The following is a 26,840-nucleotide window of genomic DNA, read 5'->3' as shown; positions in this document are numbered from 1 at the left end:
AGTGCTACATATTAGTGCCGCATATTAGTGCCTCCTCATCAGTGCTACATATTATTGCTGCATATTAGTGCCTCCTCATCAGTGCCCACCAGTGCCGCATATTAGTGCCTCCTCATCAGTGCCATCTATCTTTGCTCATCAGTGCTACATATTAGTGCCATCTATCAGTGCCCATTAGTGCCGCATATTGGTGCCTCCTCATCAGTGCCACCTCTGTTTGTTCATCAGTGCCACCTATGTTTTTTCATCAGTGCTACATATTAGTGCCTCCTCATCAGTGCTGCATATTAGTTAAGCTGCACTTAGATGGCGCTGCTCTCTTTGGGTCTTTATGCCCCTCAGTGCAGCCTCATCAGGGCACATCAGTGAAGGAGAAAAATTACTTATTTACAAAATTCTATAACAGGAACTAAGAACTTTTTTTTTTTTTTTTTTTTTTTTTTTTTTAATCTTCGGTCTGCGATTTAAATCTGTGGTGATTAACTACCACAAAAACATAGCTCTATCTGTTTGTTTGTTTGCATACAGTGTTGCATGACTGCGCAATTGCTGTTCAAAGTGTGACAGCGCTTAAAGCTGAACTGGCCTGGTTAGAAAGGAAAAGTGCCCGGTAGGCAAGTAGTTTAAATGAATATATTTTAATTGTTTAAATATATTTTTTTAAATATCAGAACAAAAGAGAATAAACCCCAGTAAAACAAAGCAATAAAAATTCCAAATAAATGTGAGCCCGTCGGAATCCCACACACATCGGGTTCCCCATCAGAGCCCTCTTACATCAGAGTACCCATCAAAAAGTCCCACTACATAAAAGTCCCCCACTTACTTCAAAGGCCCCGCCCTAAGATAAGGATCCCCGTCAGAGCCCCCCCCCTTAGATCAGGATCCCCGTCAGAGGCCCCCCCTTAGATCAGGGTCCCCGTCAGAGCCCCCCCCCCTTAGATCAGGGTCGCCCTCAGAGGCCCCCCTTAGATCGGGGTCCCCGTCAGAGGCCCCCCCTTAGATCGGGGTCCCCGTCAGAGGCCCCCCCTTAGATCGGGGTCCCCGTTAGAGGCCCCCCTTAGATCGGGGTCCCCGTAAGAGGCCCCCCTGAGATCGGGGTCCCCGTCAGAGCCCCCCCTTAGATCGGGGTCCCTGTCAGAGCCCCTCCCCTTAAATCAATGTTCCCCTTACATCAGGGTCCACATCAGAGCCACCCTTACATCATCAGAGCCCTCTTCTCATCAAGGTCCCCCTTTAAATAAGAGCCCCCTTTTTGCAGTAGCCCCCCTATCACAGTCTTCCCTTACATCATACTCCTTTTTTACATCAGAGAGGCAGATAAAACCTTGCGGCAGGCCAGATTTGTCCCGCGGACCGTAGTATAGAAGCCCTGTTATAGCTTTTTGAATCTCTGTTGACATCGCTGTGGCACAAGGTGAAAAAGTATCATCTGTAGAAGCCAGCACAGCATCTTCCTATACCTGCAGATGGTAAATGTAATGTGACTTCTGCCGTGGTGTCCCCATCTCCGCCTTCCACCCTTCCTTTACCTTGTCCTGTGTTGTCGCCTAGCTGTGTGCGTGCTTTTTTTTAATTTATTTTTTGTTTCGTTTTTTTGTTACAATTTCTTGCAAAGATCCTCCTGCTCATTTTTGGGTTTTGGTTGGTATGGCTCTGGATTAGAATAGTCTAGTTGGTGAAGGAAAGATGCTCTACCAACATGAATATTGAGGGTCTGGGGCAAGCCACTTTGGAGGTGTGGACCCGCCACTGGAGTCCCTACTACTCGTTGGATCCATCTGCTGCCTTATTCTGCACCTGTAGCTCAGCTTGCGAGGTTTATATCTAAATTCTCACTCCCTTTTCATGTCTTCCACAGAGAAAGCCACAGAAGGCTCCCTTCAGAGCGAGGACTGGACGCTCAACATGGAGATCTGTGACATCATCAATGAAACAGAAGAAGGGTGGGTAAAGCCAAGGGCATAGTGGTTTTTTCCTTATTCTGTGAAGCCTAAAGTGAACCTGTCAGCTATTTACCACCTTTACAGCTGAACTCCAGCGATAATATATCTTGGATAGTTCTATTGGACCAGCTTGGCCAGATGCCAGTGGGCATATGTGACACCTGATCAACCACACCTCACTTGTTGCAGGACCAGTAGATCTGGTAACTCCAGACAAGTGAAATGCTAAACGTATTCAGAAATCACTGTTCAGTAGGCTCTCTCATGGTGGAAGTGCAACCTCTGGTCACATGATTCTGTGCTACATTGCCTTCTATTTCTGTCTGTCTGAGAGTTCACAACCACCCTTCATTAGATGGAGTGTGTGCAAAGATAAGAGAAACCAGTCTGTGGGGGACCCCCAGGGACCACAGAAACCTAACCTCAGGTGCCCTCAATGACGGTAGCTACCGAAAAGCAAGGATAAAAATAGAAATAAATATAAACTGTGATAACGATGGTGTAAACACCAATAATGCCACACAGTGATAAGCTGCAAATTGATAAAAGTGGGCCCAACAGTGGTGCTGCGTGTGACCAGAGACTGCAGTTCCACCCTGGGGCACATGGAGAGCTTGCTGAACAGTGTCTCCTGAATGACATTAGCATTTCTCTTGTCTTCTGGAGTAACCCTTTAAAGTGTTTGCAAACTCTTACATATAACTGTACCTTACATATACCCAGGGGGTGGCCCATCCATTAAGGGCTCACAGGCACCGCCCCCTATCTCCAGCCGCCCCCTATCTCCGGCCACCCCCTCTATGTAGAATGGATAGATTTATGCATTGCATGAATCTATCCATTGTCTCCGCCACCACCCCCTATTCAGGCATCCGGCCAGTGGCGGATGGTGCTCAAACTAAAAAATTCAGAAAAAAACCCCATCAATTGCAGCCACTTTTCCTATCAAACGCTGCCACTGTGCCCCAAGTGCTGCCACTGTGCCCCAAGTGCTGCCACTGTGCCCCCCGCCCGCCGTCTGCCCGGCACTTACCTTATCTCTAGTGTGCAGCGGGTGACGGCAGCGAGCGGTGTCCGGTGTCCTCCATTTCATCCCGACCCCAATGTCTTCTCCCGCGCTCCTCCTCTCGTCTTCTGCAATGATTGGACGCCTGGTAGGCGTCCAATCACAGCGCCTGGGATTTCAGCCAATCATGTGACGGGTAACACAGACCCGGCAACCTAATTGGCTGAGAAGAGGGTCAGTGTTAGGGAAGCGATGTATTCGCTTCTCTAACACAACACTGTGTAAACAGTGAACGGCTCTAATCAGGACGCCTATCAGAGCCGACAGCTCTAATTAGGCGCTTCCAAAGAAACCCCACCGCTGTAATTCAGATGCCTGGTGCCCGACAAGGGGCCGGAAAGCTGAATAGGGGCGGCAGTGGCGATAATAGATAGATTCATGCATTGCATGAATCTATCTATTGGTGATAGAGCGGTGCAGGAGAGGAGGGCGGCGCTCCTGCGCCCTCTATGGATGCACCTCCACTGGCGGCATTTTACAGCGACGGGGGTGTTTTTTTTTTATTGAAGCATCTGATTGGAGCCATAGGTTCTAATTGGTTTAAAAAAAGGCCAACTCGGAGTGCAGAGCATTGCGTTCGGAGTCCACCCAGGTGCGAATGAATATTTGCTTTTCTAACACTGGAACGCCTCTCTACCAATCGGGTAGCGTGGATCTGATACCCGTCAACCGATTGGCCGAAAGGACAGGCGTTGCTATTGGACGCCTAGCAGGAAGCAAGAAGAGACAAATGGGGGACACAGCTCGCCACTGCCTGACCCACCACCAAGATGGGGTAAGTGCCGGTCAGACAGCGGGTAGGCAGGGGTCACAATAGCTGCATTTGATGGGGCACAGTGGCTGCGTTTGATGGGCACAGTGAGGCTGCAATTGATGTTTTTTTTTTTCAGTTTTTTTTTTCCCCCCCAAAATTTTGAGCACCAGCTGCCTCTGCATATACCTCAGGTGATATACAGAGATGAAACATATCCCCCTACATAAGTTGTACTTGTTTATCTGCAGCCATCTTTCCCCTACATTCAATCACAGTGCAAAATTTTCACAGGCTCTCTTAGCTTTGAAAAGCAGGGGGTGGAGAGCTGAAGTTACATCATTGATGAGTTCTCTGAGAGCTGATTGGACACATCCCCCTTCACACAGAAACAGAGCTGAGGCTGTCAATCAGCTGGATGTCCCTCCCCTGTCACCATTTCTCTCTTGGTGTCAGTAAAATTTGTCAGCAGAGGAAGGAAGCAACAGACAGAAATTACACTTAGTGCTATGGGTTGAGACAGGTACACACTGTAGAGGGATATACTTTGTTCATCTTTCATGTCTGAGGTTTACAAGCACTTTAATTTGCTATACCAGAGCTACTGGTCCTGTAAGGAGTGCGGTGTGTCCTACCTCTCCCGTCCTTCAATGAGCAGGACACAAGCCGAGGACATGGTCACTCCTGTGTGAGCCAAACTTACCAGACCAGATCTTACTATATATAGATTAATAGGCCGTCTCCGTCCTCCACCCAGGGGAGACATTTCATCAGCTTCATAGATTCTGGTTTTTCCGCAGCTTACCGCACAGTGATGGAAGTTTGGAGGACAGTCAAAAACATAGGAGCCAAAAATACTTCTCCATCTCCATATACTCCATCAGTGCAGATACAGCGGTGCGATCTATTCCTGACACCCGGAGATGTCCTGCTTTCTGTCAGAGTATTAATTACAAATACAAAGTAACAACTTAAAGGGTAAAATAAAATAGCAAATAATAAAAAAATAATAATATAGCAGTTCCCTGTTATTGGTGTCATGATGAATCATGCCCATCATTGGTTTCAGTGGGAGGAATAGTGCCCCATCATTGGTTTCCGTGGGAGGAGTAGTGCCCCATCATTGATGTCAGTGGGAAGAATAGTGCCCCATCATTGGTTTCCGTGGGAGGAGTAGTGCCCCATCATTGATGTCAGTGGGAGGAATAGTGCCCCATCATTGGTTTCCGTGGGAGGAGTAGTGCCCCATCATTGGTGTCAGTGGGAGGAATAGTGCCCCATCGTTGGTGTCAATGGGAGGAATAGTGCCCCATCGTTGGTGTCAATGGGAGGAATAGTGCCCCATCGTCGGTGTCAGTGGGAGGATGTTCTATCTGCCAAAGAATTTGTATTCTTTTCCATCCATTTCTGAATTTTGCACAGCTGTGGTACACAGCACAACTCTGTCTGTCAGGGGAGACTTGATTTTTTTTGTGCTGCAATTCAGCAACACTAATGCTTGGTACACGCGACCGGACTTTCCGTCAGAAAAGGTCAGATGAACTTTTGACGGAATTCCGAACGAACAGACTTGCCCACACACGATCACACCAAAATCCGTTTGTTTTGAGCCTGATGAAGTTCAATAGCCAGTACCCAATAGCTGCCCTTGCGTCATTTTTGATCCATCAGACCAGCACACAGACGAATGGTTTTCCCGATAGAAATTGATTCCGTTGGACAGATTTGAAAAATGTTTCTAGGTCCATCTGAATTTTTGAAGAAAAAATTCAGATGAAGCCCACACACGATCAGAATATCCGACGGAATGATTCCGTCTGACCTTTTCTGCCGGAAAGTTCGGTCGTGTGTACGCGGCATTACAAGTCTCCGCCCCAACACCAACCCTGCAATTGGACAGTGAAGGGAGAAGCAGCGAACTAATGAGCTCATCTCTGTCACTCTGCTCTTTCCTCCTATCAGCATGGCTCCTTACAGCACGGCTGATTGGCTCTTTGTTCTGCTTTTTCCGTAACTCAGAGCTCTGCTGTACAGGAACTGCAGGAGGCCCCAGAAAGATATGTATAGACTACTTCCATAAATGTGTTCTATTCACCTGATAGTTCTTTCTAGTAGATGTCATTGTGCCAGAAGTATTTATTCTGAAGTTGGATCTGTATGTAAAGCCAAGTTTGCTTTTTGCTGCTTTTTGTCCCATGGGGAAATCTTCTATTACTTCCTGTCTCACAGATGCAACAGGAAGTGAGAGAAAATATTGACACCCCCTTAGACAGTTGTCTCTGGAACAGGTGTCCTTATTGGAAGATGTCCCCTTACCTCCTGCTCTGGTGACAACCACTACATTTTGGATTTCCTGTCATTTCCAGTCTCAGTGACCATGGTGACACAGTGAGGAGGGGGTGGTATCATACACTGCCGCTATGCATCATACTGTGTCCTGCCCATCTTTTGGTAGTATTTGATCACCCCTGCGGTTTTTATTTTTTGAACTATAAACAAAAAAAGACCATCAATTTTGAAAAAAACACAATAATTTTTTACTTTTTGCTATAATAAATCTCAAAAAATATAGAAAAAAAAATTCTTCATCAGTTTAGGCCGTCTATATATTCTTCTACATGTTTTTGGTAAAAAAAAAAACGCAATAAGCGTATATTTATTGGTTTGGGCAAAAGTTATAGTGTCTACAAAATAGGGGATAGGTTTATGTCATTTTTATTAGGACTGCGACATTGCAACGGACACATTGGACACTTTTTAAACTATTTTGAGACCATTGTCATTTATACAGCAATCGGAGCTAAAAATAGCCACTGATTACTATAAAAATATCACTGGCAGGGAAGGGGGTTAACACTAGGGGGCGATCAAGGGGTTAAGTGTGTTCCCTGACTGTGTGTTCTAACTGTGTGTGGGGGGGGGGGGGGGGACTGACTGGAGGAGGAGAGAAAGAGATCTGTGTTCATACATAGTATGAACACACATCTGTCTCCTCTCCCCTGAGAGAACCGGGATCTGTTTACACACACAGATCCCGGTTCTTGCTCTGTCACGAGCACACACATCGGCTCCGGGGACATGCGGTGGGCGCATGAGCGCGTACCTGCTGTGAAGGAGCGACGTACAGCTACGGCGATTTGCATAGCCGCGCCAACCTGCCGCTGTATGACTGCGGCGGCAGGTTGGCTAGCTGTTAAAGGCGGGCAATTACATTTAAACGCTGATTGAAGTGCCTTGTTTTGTTTCTAGGCCAAAAGATGCGATCCGCGCCTTAAAGAAAAGGTTGAATGGAAACAAAAATTACAGAGAAGTGATGCTAGCATTAACGGTGAGTTCCCCTTTTGATTTTTTTTACCAAGGAAGATGTGTAAATTAAAACTGTGATGAGATATATATATTATAGAGAGATCTCTCTCTCTCTCTCTCTCTCTCTCTCTCTCTCTCTCTCTCTCTCTCTCTCTCTCTCTCTCTCTCTCTCTCTCTCTCTCTCTCTCTCTCTCTCTCTCTCTCTCTCTCTCTCTCTCTCTCTCTCTCTCTCTCTCTCTCTCTCTCTCTCTCTCTCTCTCTCTCTCTCTCTCTTTCTCTCTCTCTCTCTCTCTCTCTCTCTCTCTCTCTCTCTCTCTCTCTCTCTCTCTCTCTCTCTCTATATATATATATATATATATATATATATATATATATATATATATATATATATATATCTATATTATGAGAGAGATACACATGTAAAAAAATTATATATAGTCTCTCTCTCTATATATATTTATATAGAGAGAGATATAGAGGTGTGTATGTATATATATGAGAGAGATATACACATGTAAAAAAAATATATATATATATACATTTACATGTAAATTAGCCTGGCCTTAAACCATAGAAGGCCAGATAAATGGCTGCCTTGAGGACCAGGCTAGATAGTTGCCCAAAGTGGGATCTGGTAAGCATATCGGACATGCTACAGAATATCTGCCCTGTAATGTGGAGCCTGCTGGCCACGGGCTACTTCGGGTGTGCCGTGAAAACGGGGGGCCTGTTGTTGGATTCCTGCCAGATAAGTCTGAACGGTGTTGTGAACAGTGTTGTGAGAATGTTTAAGCTGGGAGTGGCAGTAGGCTGTGAAAGCAATCAGGTATTGGATGTTGTTATAATCAAGGCTAGGGTACAGAGACTGGAACAACTGCAAAGTATTCCAGGCTGTTTCATACGCCTTCCTTGTGTTGGCTGATAATGACTTGTTAACGCAACTGCGCCAGCCCAGTAACTATCTATCTAATCGTGGTAAACGGCAAGAAGTGCGGGGCCGGAGTGGCAAAGGTGTCTGGGGCCCGCTGGAAAAATAATGGATAATTAAATCGGGATTAAGCATCCACTGCTGTATTATCTACACCACTGACGAAACTGCAGTGAAAATGGAATTTGTACTGGAGGGACAGCCAAATGAGCCTGCGTACGAAGGGCATGATGAGTAACGAACTGGACCTTCCTTTGTTAATGATTTCGACAGTAGCCTGATTGTCTGTGGAGGAAAACTATAGTGTTACCTGTCCATTGTTAACTCACACCTGTGCAGCAGAAACTATATGATAAACTTCAAAAAGTGATGAGGTTTGTGCAAACCTGGGAATTGCCAGACTTTAGTCCGGCCATAGTCCTGCTAACCAATGAGTGGCAAAAATGGCTGCGTAGCCTTTGGTAGCTGCCGCATCGGTACTGACTCGGGGAGATGATACTGCAGGAATGAACATGGCAATGCCGTTCCGGTGCTGGAGGAACTCGTCCCACATGTGTAAAAAGGACAAAGCCATGGAATCTAGTTTGATCCGAGAATATAGAGGTAATGAGAAATGAATCATACAAAAAATTAAAAGGGAAATGTGGAAAGTCCAATAAGTGTAAAGGTCCTGGAAAGAACCGGTGTAAGTCCACCACCAGATAGTGGCTAGTCAGGGTTGGTGTACACTGGCACTGTCCGGCATGTAGAGCATCACGGATAGTACATCTTCAATCAAAAGGAGAAGTATATCTTTTCTTACCGGAACAGGTGGACTCGAACGTCAGCGACATTAAACGAGTCAGTAAAGCAAGGGTGCCAAGATTGGCAAATCGACAAAACTCCAAGGAACCCAGGACCTTCAAACATGACTCCAAGGGTTGTGCAGAAAAACCGCCGGACCGGAACTCTGATGTGGGGGACACCAAGGCTGGAACTCAAGCGCTGAAGGTCAGACTGGACAGCCAAAGAACTCTCGTCCGGAAGATTACTGAAAGAAAAAATACCTCCATATGGTGTAGGTCAAAAAAGTGGGTTTTCTATTATAAAAACCAACATACATCGGTAAAAATAAAAACTGTGATCACAGAGTTAAAAGGAAGGGCAATGGAGGAAGCAGAAAGCCAAACCAGATGCGTTTCGTCCCAATGGACTTCAACTGGGGCATTTGACAACAACTTAGAAATGAAGGACCTACCTTGGGAAATGATCCTCGTTGCAAACTTAAGCATACCTAGTAGTGATTGCAGTTCCTTCCTGGAACAGGCTTGGGAGATCGTAAACGCATGGATGCGATCTCTGATTATAGCTAACTTGTCCGCAGGCAGTCTAGCCTGCATGGACTGGGTGTCTAATGTAATTCCCAGGAAGGTGAGTGGCTTTTTTTACTGCCACTGGGATGTTAAGTGCAGAAAAAAGTGTCATGAGCTTCTGTAAATCATCAGGGGCTTGTTTAGGACTTTCGATAAGGAGGTAATCGTCCAGATAATGGATGACCAACCAACAGAGTTCTCGATGCGCGAGAATCCAATTTGGTGCTTGCGGGAAGATATCGAACATCCAGGGGCTACATTTGGACCTGAAGTTACGTTTGGTAGCAAAATATTACAGACCTCTCCACTTAATAAAATGCCACTGCCAGATGGAAGGCAGTATGGGGAGAAGCTTTTAGGCATCAGAAATGTCGGCCTTAGACAGCCAAGTGCATTTACCCATACTGATGATGTATGATCAACTGATGCATATTTGAGTTAAAATTCCTCCGATGGAATCAAGGAATTTAGATTATGTTCATGAGAGGAATGAGGCGCTGACAAGTCATAAATGAAAAGTAATTTATTAGAAAACTTCCCTTTAACCACTTCCAGACTGCCCACCGCCGTTATACATCGGTACTTTGAAGAGAAATATTATTGTTATGGCAGCAGCTAGCTACCATAACGGTATCCTCTTCTTCAGTGGGCGGTCCGCTTTCAAATAAGTGGTCTCTGCGGCGGATTCGCCGCGAGATCGCTTTTATCGGCGGCGGGAGAGGCCGCTCTGGTGCCCTCCGCCGCTTACCGGAGCCATCGGCAGCGCGCGGAGTCAATCAGATCCTTTCCCTAGCCTGACATGGAAATGAGTGAGGGGAAGATGGCTCCCACACCTCTCCATATCATTGCAGGGCAGAAGCGACGTCAAAACGTCACATCCGCCCATTTTATATTTTTTTTCTTATTTCACGCCGCGCTCCAGTGCCCTCCGCCGCTTACTGGAGCCGTCAGCTGTGGATATTTTCCCTTGCTGGGTAAGGAGATGAGTGAGAGGAAGATGGCCCCTACCCGTCTCCATAACAATACAGGGTGGAAAGCGATATCAAAAGGTCACTTCCGCCCATAACTCGTAGGCCCCTTTCACACGGGGCGGATCAGTAATGATCCGCCCCATAATGATCCGCTTGCTCTTGCTCCGTTGTCCCCGCTGAGCCGGCGGATGACAGGGCGGTCCCGGCACACTGTGCAGGGACCGCCCTGTCAGATCTCCGCTCTCCTCTATGGGGGATCGGATGAACATGGACTCCCTGTCCGTGTTCATCTGATCTGCTCTGCAGACGGATAGAAAAATAGGATTTTCCTCCATCTGCAGAATCGGATAATAGCGGAGGTGGACGATAGTGGGTGTCAGCGGATGTTTATCCACAGACACCCGCTATCCCATAGGGATGCATGTATGTCCATATTTCATCCGCAAACGGATGGATGAAATACGGACATAATGTCCGCATGTGTGAAAGGAGCATTAAAGGGCCATTTTTTTTTTTATTGCATTTTAGTGTAAATATGAGATCTGAGGACTTTTTGACCCCACATCTCATATTTAAGAGGCCCTGTCATGCTTTTTTTTCTATTACAAGGGATGTTTACATACATAAAAGTTGCACCATTTTTTTTTTTTTTTTACTTCGACAGGTGACTTCGCTGGCTCCTGTGTCAGGTAAGTGACACATAATGGACTACTATGCGATGCATAGTAAGTAGTCCATTATGCTTTACCTTTTGCAGGGAATCAAAGAGGAAGTAAACCCATCAGGGTTTTAAATCCCTCTTTAAGTGGTTAACCAGACCAACTGGGTTAAAGGGGGTGTGTCTATCTATCTATCTATCTATCTATCTTATATATATATATAAAATAATGTGTGTGTATATACAGTGCCTTGCAAAAGTATTCGGCCCCCTTGAACTTTTCAACCTTTTGCCACATTTCAGGCTTCAAACATAAAGATATAAAATCTTTTATTTTTTGTGAAGAATCACCAACAAGTGGGACACAATTGTGAAGTGGAACGAAATCTATTGGATTTTTGAAACTTTTTTAACTAATAAAAAAATGAAAAGTGGGGCGTGTAAAATTATTCGGCCCCCTTGCGTTAATACTTTGTAGAGCCACCTTTTGCCTGTCTCTATCAGTTTTGCACATCGAGAGACTGAAATTCTTGCTCATTCTTCCTTGCAAAACAGCTCGAGCTCAGTGAGGTTGGATGGAGAGCGTTTGTGAACAGCAGCTTTCAGCTCTTTCCACAGATTCTCGATTGGATTCAGGTCTGGACTTTGACTTGGCCATTCTAACACCTGGATACGTTTATTTGTGAACCATTCCTTTGTAGATTTTGCTGTATGTTTGGGATCATTGTCTTGTTGGAAGATAAATCTCCGTCCCAGTTTCAGGTCTTTTGCAGACTCCAACAGGTTTTCATCCAGAATGGTCCTGTATTTGGCTGCATCCATCTTCCCCTCAATTTTAACCATCTTCCCGTCCCTGCTGAAGAAAAGCAGGCCCAAACCATGATGCTGCCACCACCATGTCTGACAGTGGGGATGGTGTGTTGAGGGTGATGAGCTGTGTTGCTTTTACGCCAAACATCTCGTCTTGCATTGTGGGCAAAAAGTTCGATTTTGGTTTCATCTGACCAGAGCACCTTCTTCCACATGTTTGGTGTGTCTCCCAGGTGGCTTGTGGCAAACTTTAGACAAGACTTTTTATGGATATCTTTGAGAAATGGCTTTCTTCTTGCCACTCTTCCATAAAGGCCAGATTTGTGCAGTGTACGACTGATTGTTGTCCTATGGACAGACTCTCCCACCTCAGCTGTAGTTCTCTGCAGTTCATCCAGAGTGATCATGGGCCTCTTGGCTGCATCTCTGATCAGTCTTCTCCTTGTCTGAGCTGAAAGTTTAGAGGGACGGCCAGGTCTTGGTAGATTTGCAGTGGTCTGATACTCCTTCCATTTCAAAATGATCGCTTGCACAGTGCTCCTTGGGATGTTTAAAGCTTGGGAAATCTTTTTGTATCCAAATCCGGCTTTAAACTTCTCCACAACAGTATTACGGACCTGCCTGGTGTGTTCCTTGGTCTTCATGATGCTCTCTGCGCTTTCAACAGAACCCTGAGACTATCACAGAGCAGGTGCATTTATACAGAGACTTGATTACACACAGGTGGATTCTATTTATCACCATCAGTCATTTAGGACAACATTGGATCATTCAGAGATCCTCGCTGAATTTCTGGAGTGAGTTTGCTGCACTGAAAGCAAAGGGGCCGAATAATTTTGCACGCACCACTTTTCAGTTTTTTATTTGCTAAAAAAGTTTAAAATATCCAATAGATTTCGTTCCACTTCACAATTGTGTCCCACTTGTTGGTGATTATTCACAAAAAATAAAATTTTTATATCTTTATGTTTGAAGCCTGAAATGTGGCAAAAGGTTGAAAAGTTCAAGGGGGCCGAATACTTTCGCAAGGCACTGTATATATGTATGAGAGAGATATTTTATATATATATATATATATATATATATATATATATATGTGTGTGTGTGTGTGTATATATATATATATATATATATATATATATATATATATATATATATATAGTATGTATGTATGTATGTATGTGTATGTGTATGTGTGTGTATATATATATATAATATATATATATATATATATATATATATATATATATATATATATATGTATATATATATATATAATGTGTGTGTGTATATATATTATATATGTGTGTGTGTGTATATATACACACACACACACACTATATTGTATATTCGTGTTGCATACAAATGCATGGCTGGAGTTCTATTGCGATTTCTCCTGTTAACTACATTTTGAATATTTCTATCATTCAGAAACAATGTTTTATTTTTTATTCTGTCACAGGTCTTGGAAACCTGCGTGAAAAATTGCGGCCATCGCTTTCACGTGCTTGTGACGCACCGAGATTTCATAGATGGGGTCCTGGTGAAGATCGTCTCCCCTAAGAACAACCCACCAACCATTGTGCAGGACAAAGTATTGGCTTTGATCCAGGTGAGATCTGCAGATTTTTGGAAACGTGTCAAAGCTGTGATCAATCCATGTGAAAGTGTTCACCTTTTCAAAAAAAAAAAGAAAATGTCAACTACTGTCTTACAACCTCCTCAACTCCCTGGCCCCCCACTGTATTGGGGATGCTGAGCTGTCAGTGCCCACGCAGCCAGTCCAGTTGTCTGGGGATTTTAAATCCCCGCTCTTCTCCCTCTCTTGTTTGCAGCGCTTCCAGGATGGACCAGAGCAATTCTGATTGGTCAGCACCTGCATAGTGAATTGCTCTGACTTGTCCCAGTAGCACTGCATAGAGAAGAGTGGGGATTTCAAATCCTCAGACCACTGGACTGGCTACGTGGGCACAGTGGGGAGCGGGAAAGGGGGAGGTGTAATTTACCAACATCCTTTTAATATATTGAATTGTCTAGGGCATTCTATAATATTCCCCTTCACTCCTTCCCCAGCAGCTACATCAAAGATTATGTAGGGAGGGGAGGAATGGAGGAGCTGGGTCAGAATAGACACTAGACACTCAGAACAGAAGAGGACTATGAGACGGCAGGAGAAATGGGGCTGTGGGGGGTGCAGGGTAATCGACTCTTCCTGAAGTGGTCACACTATCCTTAGCAAGATTAACCACTTGCTGTCCAGGACAATTTTTTTTTTCCACATGTTAAAATCTGCATTTTACCCCAATTAAATATTTTGCCCCCAGTATTTGCGCCCCCATTTATCAAACTCAAATGTTTAGGAAAAAATACACTAAAATAAATTTTATCACACAAAAACACACTATAATACCCAGTTTTTGCTAACCTATAAAAGATGTTACCTTGAATAAATATATGCCAGATATGTCAAAATGTAAAATTACGTACACCCGTGAAATGGCGATAAACTAAGGTACCTAACAATAGTTTCATCCAGGAGGTGATGGCTGTTCCCAGTGCTGTAAAATTGATCAATTTTACTAATTATATAATGAGAACAACTAGCACAGTGCCCTAAAATGGGGAAAAAAAAATCCAAATCAAACTGTAAATGAATTTTCTACTAACATGAATGGTGCTTCTCACCATACCATAAAATTAGCGACCAAACATGAAATGTAGTACAAATTCTTCATAGAATTGTTATATTACCAGTCCATAATGATAAACATTAAATGTCTATCGCAACTTCACAAAGTGAAATCGTCCATGCTCTTTTGATTCTTGATTCCTGCTGACACTCCCACCATTCAGTGCAGTCTATGTGCTCACCTTCGTAAGTGGACCTCAACATACACTATATTACCAAAAGTATTGGGACACCTGCCTTTACACGCACCTGAACTTTAATGGCATCCCAGTCTTAGTCCGTAGGGTTCAATATTGAGTTGGCCCACCCTTTGCAGCTATAACGGCTCACTATGGTATAATATACACATGTCAGCTACCCTCCTTAAAGAGGAACTGCAGTCTGCTCACATCATTTGTAATTAAAACATCTTTGCCATTCTGTAGCTTCCCTCCAACAACTTTGCTTATTATTTTCTATATACTGTGATTCTGTACTTTCCAAATATGCTGCAGAAATCTCCCTCCGCTGAGTCTGGCTGCAGCCATTTTAACTGTGGGCAGCTGAAGCTGCTGCCTGTTCACTTCCCAGATTCACACAGAGGCACACCTCCCAGCTCTGCAGCTCTCATTGGTCATCTTATGACTCTTCCCCCCTCCCTTCATGGCAAACACTCACCAGAGTGAGAGAGAGAGAGAGCTGTGCATGACGTCCTAAGCCTAGGCTTTTTTTTTTTTTTTTTACCAGACAAGAAACGGGAAGTGGGCTGTATAAGGTATTTACTGGCAGAAAAAAAATGTTTTACTATCCAAAGTTAAAACAACAACAAGGGCAGAAGATTTAATAGATTGAAAGATGAAAAAATGACTGAAGGTCCACTTTAACCACCTGACTTCCGGAAGATTTATCCCCCTTCCTAACCAGGCCACTTTTTGCTATACGGCACTGTTATTTTAACTTAGTATTGCACAGTCGTGGAACTCTGTACCCAAATAAAATATGTCCTTTTTTTTCCCAACAAATAGAGATTTATTTTGGTGGTACTTGATCACTCTGCGTTTTTTTTTATTTTTTTTGTTTTTTTTTATAGTGTAAAAAAAATAAAAAATAAATAAAAGGCTGACCATTTTGAAAAAAACAAACAATACGTTTTTACTTTCTGCTATATATCCATTAAAAAAATTACAATAAGCGTATATGGATTGGTTTGCACAAAAGTTATAGTCTACAAACTATGGGATATTTTTATTGAGTTTGTATTTATTTTTATTTTTACTAGTAATGGCAACGATCAGTGACTTATAGCTGGACTGCTATATTGCAGCGGACAAATCGGACACGAACTGACACCTTTGACACTTTGTGGGGACCAGTGACAACAATGCATTGATCAGTGCTGAAATATGCACTGTCTCTGTACTAATGACACTGGCTGGGAAGGGGTTAACATCAGGGGCGATCAAAGGGTTATATGTGAGCCTAGCTGTTAATCAGGGGAGTGGAGGAGATGCTTTTACTAGTGGAAGTCAAGTATCGGTGTTCCTGTTTTACAGGAGCACAGGATCCATGCCTTCGTAACGGACAGAATGGCAATCTGCCTTGTTTACGTAGGCAGATCGCCGTTCCGCCTGTGTACGGAACGATCATCGAGTGGCGGCGGACAACAGGTCTATGGGACCCGCTGATCAGCTCTCACTTTCTAGATTTGCAGCGGAAGCGATCCACCAGCAGCGCACACTCCTGCCAGATACCCGGAAGTGCAGGATATCGCGTACAGTGAGGGAAAAAAGTATTTGATCCCCTGCTGATTTTGTACATTTGCCCACTGACAAAGAAATTATCAGTCTGTAATTTTAATGGTAGGTTTATTTTAACAGTGAGAGACAGAATAACAACAACATTTTCCAGAAAATCCCATTTCAAAAAAGTTATAACATGATTTGAATTTTAATGAGTGAAATAAGTATTTGATCCCCAATCAATCCGCAAGATTTCTGGCTCTCAGGTGTCTTTTATACAGGTAACAAGCTGAGATTAGGAGCACTCCCTTAAAGGGAGTGCTCCTAATCTTAGCTTGTTACCTGTATAAAAGACACCTGTCCACAGACACAATCAATCAGATTCCAATCTCTCCACCATGGCCAAGACCAAAGAGCTGTCCAGGGATGGCAGGGACAAGATTGTAGACCTACACAAGGCTGGAATGGGCTACAAGGTCATCGCCAAGCAGCTTGGTGAGAGGATGACAACAGTTTGTGTGATTAGTCACAAAGAAACACAAATTAACTGTGAATCTTCCTCAGTCTGGGGCTCCATGCAAGAACTCAATTTTCGGAATTTCAATATACAGCACTGATAGCTGGGACTGAAGAGGTGTGGACGGTCAGCAGTTTTTTTTTATTTATTTTTTTACAATTTAACATTTTAAATATTTATTACAATTCTTTATTTTTTTTTCTCAGCCCTGTTGGGGATTGGCTTTGGTGAGATATCAGGAGTTTTAACAGACCCCTGACATCTCCCTTTTGAGAAAAGTACTAAGGACACTGATTCCCCAGTCCCTTTCTCTGCAGCCTCACTGCACTGAAGATGAATGGACAGGAGACAGAGGCTCCTCTCCATTCATAAACTGAAGCATAGTAAACACAGTTTAAGATGCTCAGTTATGAATGGGCAGAGCCAGTGATCACTGACTATGTTCATTTGGAAAATGAAGAACGGAGGAAGGGGCCGGTAAATATGTAGTTTACCGGCTCCTTCCTCCGTTCTCCATCCTGACAGATCGAGGGCAGAGGGGGGGCGGGAGGTGCGCGTGGGGGGCGGGAGGTGCACGGTGGGGGACGGGAGGAGGACACACGGGACAGTTGGGAATGATCGTGTGGGGGGGAGGGGGGAGTTACAAGCACCGATCTCCATGTATAGATTTCAATAAAGCAGCGGGAGGGAGAGGAGGAGACGCATCTGTTGGCTGCTTTATTTAAATCTATACAGGGAGATTGGTGCTTGTAACTCCCCCACCGCCACACCGATCATCCCCGACTGCCCAGGTATCGGATCAAGCATCGGAGAATTTGCCTGAGTACAAGTGCTTGGGCAAATGCTCAGTATCTGCACCAATACCAATACTAGTATCAGTGCAACCCTAAAACCTACCATTAAAATTATAGACTGACCATTTCTTTGTCAGTGGGCAAACGTACAAAATCGGATACAATACATACAAATGCAGTGTTGCACCACTCCTATAGGGGCTTCATCAGGAGGTAGGCTTGTAATAACCTCTTCCTGATAGGATGTTTTAATAACGTACATCAGTCAGCAAGTGGTTAAAAAGCACAGTGCATTTAAAAAAAAACCTTTATGGAAAGGAGAAATGCTGCAGGTAAGCATTTAAAATAATTGATTTTTCTGTGCTTTTTACCTGCAAACATTTAAGGTGATGACCAGATTACCCTTCAGTACCTTAGTAACCTTGTTTTTCCTGGCAAGTAACAGGTTTTTTATAATTAAAAAAAAGTATGAGAAGTAAAGAAATGCTGGCTATGGATTAGGATTTCCAGGGGATAGGGTCTCCATCTGTTGTGTGGTTGCAGATCAGATGTCACCTGTGACGCTTTCACCCGTCTGATCTGCAGGGCGGTGTGTAAGATAGTCTAATGTTCTGAGTCAGTTCAGTGTTTACTGTGCAGAGGAGCGATTCCCTTCTCCTCCGCTGTCCCCGTGCCAAGCTCATCAACCTCCTTCCCTGCTAAGCTTGTTGTCCGGAGTATCCGTTCCCTTCCTAGGAGCCGGGGTAAAACGTTCCACGAGGTGAGTGATACAGTAGCAGTGTGCATGCAGAGGTTACAGACCAGATCAGTGGCTTGTTTAACCGCTTCAGCCCCGGAAGATTTTACCCCCTTCCTGACCAGAGCACTTTTTGCGATTTGGCACTGCGTCGCTTTAACTGACAATTGCGCGGTCTTGTGATGTTGCACCCAAACAAAATTGACATCCTTTTTTTTTTCCCCCCATAAATATAGATTTTTTTTGGTGGTATTTGATCACCTCTGCGGTTTTTATTTTTTGCGCTATAAACAAAAAAATGGCGACAATTTTGAAAAAAACAATATTTTGTACTTTTTGCTGTAATAAATATCCCCCAAAAATATATTTAAAAAAAACATTTTTTTCCCTCAGTTTTAGGCCGATATGTATTCTTCTACATATTTTTGGTAAAAAAAAAAAATAGCGTATATTGATTGCTTTGAGAAAAAGTTATAGCGTCTACAAAATAGGAAATAGTTTTATGGCATTTTTAGTATTTGTTTTTTTTTTTTTTACTAGTAATGGCAGCGATCTGAGGTTTATTTATTTATTTTTATTGGGACTGCGACATTATGGCGGACACATCGGACACTTTTGACATATTTTTGGGACCATTGGCATTTATACAGCGATCGGAGCTATAAAAATGCACTGATTACTGTGTAAATGACACTGGCAGGGAAGGGGGTTAAACACTAGGGGCTGATCAAGGGGTTAAGTGTGTCCTAGGGGGCCTGATTCTAACTGCGGGGGGGGGGGGGATGGGCTACCACTGACATGACAGCGATCACTGCTCCCGCTAACAGGGAACAGTAGATCCCTATCATGTCACTAGGCAGAATGGAGAAATGTTTTGTTTACAAAAGCATCTCCCCGTTCTACCTCTCCGTGACACGATCATCGGGACCCGCAGTCACGGAGGCAACCGCCACGGAGGCACACCTGCAGCGCTGCTTCTTAAAGGGGACGTACCTGTACGCCCTTTTGCCCACCCGTGCCATGCCGCCGATTGTATATCATCGTTCAGCGGTCGGGAAGCTGTTAAAAAAAAAAAAAACATCTGATGCAAAGTTTCAGATCTTATACAAATCTTGACTTTTAACAAAGTCAGGAGTTAGGTGCTGCAAAGGGTGTGTCAGCTCTAGATTGGTCAGCGAGTAGCAACGTGCAAATAAGTGTAGATACAGACGTATATACATATATGTATGCATATATATATATATATATATATATATATATATATATATATATATATATATATATATATATATATATATATATATATATATATATATATATATATATATATATATAGTGTTCTATTGGATGAGATGTGTTGACTGTGGAGGCCATTGGAGTACAGGGACCTCATTGTGCAGTGGTGAGATGATTGGAGCTTTGTGACATGGGGCATTATCCTGCTGGAAGGAGCCATCAGAAGATGGGGACACTGTAGTCATAAAGGGATGGACATGGTCAGTAACAATACTCAGTAGGTCAGGGTGATTAAACAATGCTCAATTGGTATCAAGGGGCCCAAAGTGTACAAAGATAATATCTCCCCCCCATTATACCACCACCAGCCTGGACCGGTGATACAAGGCAGGATTGATCTATGCTTTCATGAGTTGATTAAGCGATTTGGTTCATGAACCACGTCTTGCTGCTATACTCCGCTTATATCGGGGGGCCTAGTGATGTTATGTGTGGATTTTACAATTAAAGCCTTTTGTACTTTTGAAGACTGGAGTGCGGTCACCTCTTTTCCATATTCTTTGAGAGTCTTTCAGTTCACGGACTGGACCAGCACCAGATCTTCAGTTCAGAGATGATATCACCTGGAGCGGTGTCGCAGCCTCTCTTTTGTCCATGCGCTTTCATGCTGTTTACACCAAATTCTGACCCCACCATCTGAATGTCGCAGCTGATATCCAGACTCATCAGACCAGGCAACATTATTCCAATCTTCTGATCCTGTGCCAATTGTAGCCTCAGTTTCCTGTTCTTAGCTGACAGAAGTGGCACCCGGTGTCGTCTCCTGCTGCTGTAGCCCATCTGCTTCATGGATCGATGTGTTGTGCGTTCAGAGATGGTATTCTGCAGACCTTAGTGGTAACGAGTGGTTATTTCAGTTACTGTTGTTTTTCTATTATCTCAAACCAGTCTGCCCATTCTCCTCTGACATCCACAACACATTTTCCTCCACACAGCCACCACTCACTGGATATTTTCTCTTTTTCGGACCATTCTCTGTAAACCCGAGAGATAGTTGTGCGTGATAATCCCAGTAGATCAGCAGTTTTTGAAATACTCAGACCAGCCCGTCTGGCACTAACAACCATGCCATGTTCAGAGTCACTTAAATCCCTTTTCTCCCCCATTCTGAAGCTCGGTTTGAACTTCAAATGAACTACAGCAAATCATCTTCCAAGAACTACTAATTTTTGGGCTACTGATTTTCCAAGAAGTCTTCACTAAGATAAAAGTCAGATTTTGGCATCCCCTGCAACAAAAATGTAACTTTTGGTGAGATACTCCCAAACGGAAATCACATCTAAAGGGATGCAGACCCTGCCACTTCCCTCATTAGAGTCCTGCAAGTACAGCAGCTGATTGATAATTATTATAAAGTCACTCCCGTTCACATTAATATTGTGTGTGGACACAAACGGCTATTTCTTCAGAATATCGAAAGGTAGGAATCTGCAACAAAGTTTGGGAAAATCCCTGCAATGTACAGAGATCACCCCGAGGGGAATGATTTTTTTTGTCAACAGTGGAATTACTCTTTTTACTATTAAAGGGGTTGTAAACATTTGAGGTTTTTTTTTAACCTTAGTGCATTCTAATCTATTCTAAAAACCTCCTATGATGCAGAACCCCCCTTCATACTTTCCAGCAACGGGGACGAGCACTAGAGACGGTGTCTCTAGCTTTGATTGGATAGATTGCTAGCAGCGCAGCCATTGGCTCCTGCTGCTGTCAATCAAATCCAATGACACGAGCCAGGGGGTGGGACCATATGAGCGGCTCTCCAATGGAGCACTCGAGAAGAGGAGGAGCCAGGAACGCCGCTAGGGGACCCCAGAAGAGGAGGATTGGGGCCAATCTGTGCAAAACCAACTGCACAGAGGAGGTAAGTATTATATGTGTGGGTTTTTTTTTATTTTTTTTTTATTTTTTTAAACGAAGCTTTACATATAGTCTAAATAGAAAATGTTGCATTATTCGCACGTAGAATAAAAATATATGTACATAATAAACTCTGCCATCACCATACAATTACTTACCAAGGTTGCGGCACATGAATGATCTTTCTTTTTATATAAATAACCAAAATGATTGTGAACAATACGCGGGAGATGTACTAAAAATGAAGCACACAGAATCTGGTGCAGCTCTGCATAGCAGCCAATCAGCTTCCAGGTTTTATTGTCCAAGCTTAATTGAACAAGCTGAAGTTAGAAGCTGATTGGTTGCAATGCAGAGCTGCACCAGATTCTGTGTGCTCCCAGTTTTAGTAAATCTCCCCCCCCCCCAGTGTCTGGGTTCCCATGTAGGTTCTGGATTTTGGGTTAATCTGGTAAAGAGAGACTTTTAGATCATTTTTAAAATGTGACGTTTTGCAAGCAGTGAAAAAAAAAAAGTACTTGTTCCATCCTCTGCAGGCTTGGGCAGATGCTTTCCGGAGCAGTCCTGACCTGACTGGAGTTGTGCATATTTATGAAGAGCTGAAGAGGAAAGGAATAGAGTTTCCTATGGCAGATCTGGATGCGCTGTCTCCTATACACACACCACAGAGGGTAAGGGTTAGAACAGCTGGCAGTCTTTTTCATACCGTTGAAACTTTAAATCCATATCACTGCCAGAGCTGTTTTGCATTTTTTTTTTCTTCTATACATATATATATGTTATAATGCAAATTTTCTAGATAACAGAAGCCACACCTGATGCTTCTGATGCTTCTTAGAGGGACACCTTAAGGACCAGGCCTATTTCTGACTTGCTGTGAGGGCACCTGAGCAAGTATGCTCCCGAGCTGCTGCTCTGCGTGTCCATTCACACACGCACACAACCACGGCTCGGCCTTGCCCCTGTTCTCTCCTCACTGGCTGTAATTGACGGCAGCAGGAGCCAATGGCTCCGGCTGCTGATTCAGCCAATGAGGATTGAGAGTCCCCAGGAAGTCAAGGCTGTTGTGCACATGGCTGGGTTACAATGGGGCTCGGGGTAAGTGTTGGGGGGGGGGGTGGGGGGCTGCTGCACAGGAGTTTTTTTTTTTTTTACCTTCCTGTATAGAATGCATGAAGGTAAAAAACCTTGAGCCTTTACAACCACTTTAAAGCAGTTGTATACTCAAATTTTACACTTGCCTACAAGTAAGCCTATAATAAGGCTTACCTGTAGGTAAAATGAATGTCTGCTAAACCTGTCCGGTTTAGGAGATGTTCCCTATGCATGCAGCCGCTGACGTCAGCAGCGTATGCGCTCTTAATGCCCGGGTGAAGGTCCGGCAGCTTTGCCAGAGCTTGCCGGGAAGAAAACTCCTGCGCGCGTGCGCGGGAGTGATGTCATCGCGGCTCCGGCCACTCACAGCACCGCAGCCGCGAACCCGGAAGACACGCCGAGGGCAAGATGTCAGCTCCCTTGGCGTGGACCGGGCATCGATACAGGGGGCTTCATTCTGAGGGAAGTATTTGATAATGAGCTAGTATGCGCTGCATACTAGCTCATTATACCTTTGCCTTGCAGGGTTTTTTTTCCCCCTTCCTTCTTATTTATTTTTATTTTTTTGAATGCGGGTTTACTACCGCTTTAAGGTTCTGCATTTTTTTAAATGCATGGCACAACGTCCTTCTGAGGTCGTGCATACACACCCATGTGCAGTCATAGCGGTATGTGTGTAGCTCACTTGAACTGCCAAAATGTATTTTTAATAACTATACAATATACCAATTCAGAGTAAAACTTTTACAAATGTTGGACAGCAAAATAATGAAAAAAAAATAAAAAATAATAATTTTTTTTAATTATACATTTTATTTTTTTATTACTTTAATATTTGTGTATAGGGGAGGGCCCTTATGTCAGGGTCAGGGGGGGCCAGGGCAGTTTTCCCTTTCGACCCCTTATAAATCTGGCACTGGTAGTCGATAGGAGGGGGGAGGGGAGTGTCAAAGCTGCTACATTGCCTAGGGCCCCATTCTGCTTTAGTCCATCTCTATGCTACAAGGCAGAATGAAGGTCAAGCCACACATAAAAACTCCCGCTGACTATCAAATGTTCTCACGTTGCCCCTACTGAGAAATGCTCAGTTCACTTCAATTGCCAATTTTTTTTATTTATTTTTTAATTACTATATAATATAATGGCCAGCAAAATCTTTCTTCCCAACATAATGAAAAAAAAAAGTAATTTTTTAATATTAATTTTTATATTTTTTTAACGGTGTATAGGGGCCCTTAATAATGAAAAAAAATAAGTAATTTTTTAATATTATACATTTTATTTATTATTATTTTAGAATATTTGTGTATAAGGGAGGGCCCTTCTGTCAGGGTCAGGGGGCCCAGGGCAGTTTCCCCTTTTTACCCCTTATAAATCTGGCACTGGTAGTGGGTAAGAGGGGGGTGGGGCGGGGGTGTCAAAGCTGCTACCTTGCCTAGGGCCCCATTCTGCTTTAGCCCATCTGTATGCTACAAAGCAGAATGAAGGTCAAGCCACACATAAAAACTCCCGCTGACCTACAAATGCTCTCACGTTGCCCCTACTGAGAAACGCCCACAAGGCCAGATAGCCAGTCCAGGTTCTGGAGACTCAGACTGAACAAAGAGGAGAAGGATGTCAGAGAATGGGAAATGCTGCTTTGTTCTCAGCAGAATATAATATGAGCTCACAGCTGGGAAATAAAGGTTTAGGGGGCGGGTGCCCCCCCCCCCCTCCCACCATGACCTCATGTATGTGAACCCTACACCCTCTGCAGCCCCTGTCCTTGTGATCCGGCCAGCGTCTGCTGAAGAAAGCAAGCTCTGACTTCTCCGATAAATAATTCATCTATAAGAAGCTCAGACTCCCTTCCAGCTTCCCCTGTAATGCGTGCTCTGCATTATTAACGCAGCTAAGTGCAGGCACAGCGCCGTCCCTCTATAGGTATTTATGGAGAGCTTTCCAAAGTGAACTTATTGGACTTTGGAAAGGACAATATAGAATGCCTCTCACCTTCTTGTGAAGGTTAATATCGGTAATACATATCTTCTATAGCTAATATTATTATCCTAATGAAAGTCTATCTACTGAATAGTTTTAAGTGCTCTGCTAATGTGGAGGTTATTAATGGTGGGCACTTTGTGGGATGAGGTAATACTTGTGAGATATTCCAGGTATATTAATATTAAGAATCCGGACACAAAATATGCTTGTCAGCAGGTTAGGAACTAGAAACGCTAATCATTTTATTTATGTCATTCTTATTTTTATACCCTTGATTGGGAGTAAAACAAATGTTAATGCCTGAACACAATTTTGCAACTTTGACATTCATAAAACTACATCTCATTGCAACTGCTTTGTGTATCCAGGTGGATTATATCTTGTTTTTTGTTTTTTTTATCAGGACAAATTGGGCTTTTTTATGGTGATAAATAGGAGTGGACATCTGATTTTGTTTTATTATTGACCGCTTCCGGACCGCTGTCCTGACAAAACTCGGCAGAAAATCGAACCACGTCACTTCTGCTTTCTTTAAACCATCAGTAATTGCTGATTTGGACGAATTGGTGTTTGGACACAACACCGGCTACCGAATACAGGCCGGTACAGGAAGATTTTACTGTTTTCACAGCACAGCAGCTAATGAGGACAAAGTTGTCGCCACCTCGGAGGCGGCCATTTTTTTTTGGTTGGTTTCGAGCAGAGTAACAATCTCCGCTCATAATATCGTGTACTGGACTCTATTCGGTTGCTGTGTCCAAACAGCAATTTGTGAAAATAAACGGCAATTTGTCAAAATCTGCAATTCATGATGGTTTAGAGGAAACGGAAGTGATGCGGGTTGCTCATTCTGACAGGTTTGACGTTTCCTCAGAACGCGGCACATTAACGACGGCAGGGCGGCCCAGCTAAGCGAAACAATGTACCTGTACGTTGCTGCTTCATCCGGATCTGAGGCGCCGCGCTCCCACTGTGATTGGACACAGCGGGAGCCAATAAGCAGGTCCAGCGGGCTGCGCCGATCATTCACAGGAGAGGCAGAACGTCTGTGAGGAAGGAAGATGGAGATCTTGTGTTCCTGCTAGGCAGGAACACAGATCTCTGTCTGCCTCCAGTCACAGCCTTCCCCCCCACAGTTAGCAAGCACTCCCTAGGAGCACACTTAGACCCCTTTCACACTGTGCCACCCATAGCGTTTAGCGGCGTTTTAACGTTGGATTTGCAGTGCATTTCAGCCACTAGCGGGGTGCTTTTAACCCCAGCTAGCGGGCGAGAAAGGGTTAAAATGTGCTGCAATAGCGCGTTTTGCCGGCGGTATAGCCGCGCTCCCCCATTGATTTCAATGGGGAGGAGTGGTAAACACGCCGCTCCTTCACCGCTCCAAAGAAGCTGCTGGCAGGACTTTTCCTGACCCCCTGCCAGCGCACTGCTCCAGTGTGAAAGTCCGACGGGCTTTCACACTGGAGACAATGGAGCAGCTGTTTGAGGGCGGATTGCAGCCGCTATTTTTAACGCTATAGCGCCTGCAAAACGCCCTTGGTGTGAAAGGGGTCTTAAAGTGGCTATAAACCCGAAAAAAGCAAACAAAAACAAACCTGCAAGGTATAATGAGCTAGTCTGCATCGCATACTAACTCATTATGAAATACTTACCTTAGATCAAAGCAGTTGCGGCGGTGCCCGCACACCACTGTGACTGGCGACATGTCTCCCTGAGTTATTTCCGGGTTCATGGGCTCTGGGGGTGTGATTGGCATGCGCGTGGGAGCTGCTGGTCATGGCACGGCTGCTGAAGAAATGGCACAAGCGGGGCGTTTCTTCAGTGTGCATGCGCCAATCTCGTCGGTGCAAGCGTATATGGCAAATATCTCCTAAACCGTGCAGGTACAATGATGATGCATTATTTTTTAGCACTGGTCCCCAAAAAGTGTCAGTTTACGATTTGCCCGCCACAATATCACAGTCCCGCTAGAAATTGCTGATCGCCGCCATTAGTAGTAAATAGTAAAAATAAATAGTAAAAATAAAAATGCCATAAAAGTATCCCATATGTATACGCAATAACTTTTGCACAAACCAATCAATATACGCTTATTGGGATTTTTTTTTTTTTTTATTTACCAGAAACGTGTAGCAGAATACATATTGGCCTAAATTTATGAATTAATTTGTTTTTGTACGTTTGTTTTTTTTAAACACGTTTTATAGCAGAAAGTAAAAAATATAGTTCCTCCCCGCCCCCAAATTGTCGGTAATTTTTTGCTTATAGCACAAAAAATAAAAACCACAGAGGTGATCAAATACCACCAAAAGAAATCTCTGTGGGGGAAAAAAAAGGACATTTGTTTAGGTACGAATTGCGACTGCG

General features: G+C 43.8%; 1 protein-coding gene across 9 annotated transcripts in view; it reads left to right on the top strand.

The window, feature by feature from the left end:
• The window catches only part of TOM1L2 (target of myb1 like 2 membrane trafficking protein), a 118,332-nt gene that overhangs the window by 43,762 nt on the left and 47,730 nt on the right, over nt 1–26,840 (top strand). For 6 of the 9 annotated variants that reach the window (XM_077449520.1, XM_077449518.1, XM_077449517.1 and 3 more), the window contains exons 2-5: nt 1,862–1,946; nt 7,013–7,091; nt 13,251–13,400; nt 21,932–22,066. In XM_077449520.1, coding sequence (XP_077305646.1) covers nt 1,862–1,946; nt 7,013–7,091; nt 13,251–13,400; nt 21,932–22,066 — 449 coding nt within the window. The remainder of the gene's footprint in view (nt 1–1,861; nt 1,947–7,012; nt 7,092–13,250; nt 13,401–21,931; nt 22,067–26,840) is intronic. The other 3 variants (XM_077449522.1, XM_077449521.1, XM_077449519.1) reach the window with 1 other exon arrangement.

Source organism: Lithobates pipiens, unplaced genomic scaffold (assembly GCF_037356315.1).
Source record: "Lithobates pipiens isolate NorthernLeopardFrog02 unplaced genomic scaffold, aLitPip1_a1.2 Scaffold_22, whole genome shotgun sequence".
Taxonomy (NCBI): domain Eukaryota; kingdom Metazoa; phylum Chordata; class Amphibia; order Anura; family Ranidae; genus Lithobates; species Lithobates pipiens.
Note: the sequence above shows the minus strand (reverse complement) of the source record. Positions and strands in the feature narration are given on the sequence as shown.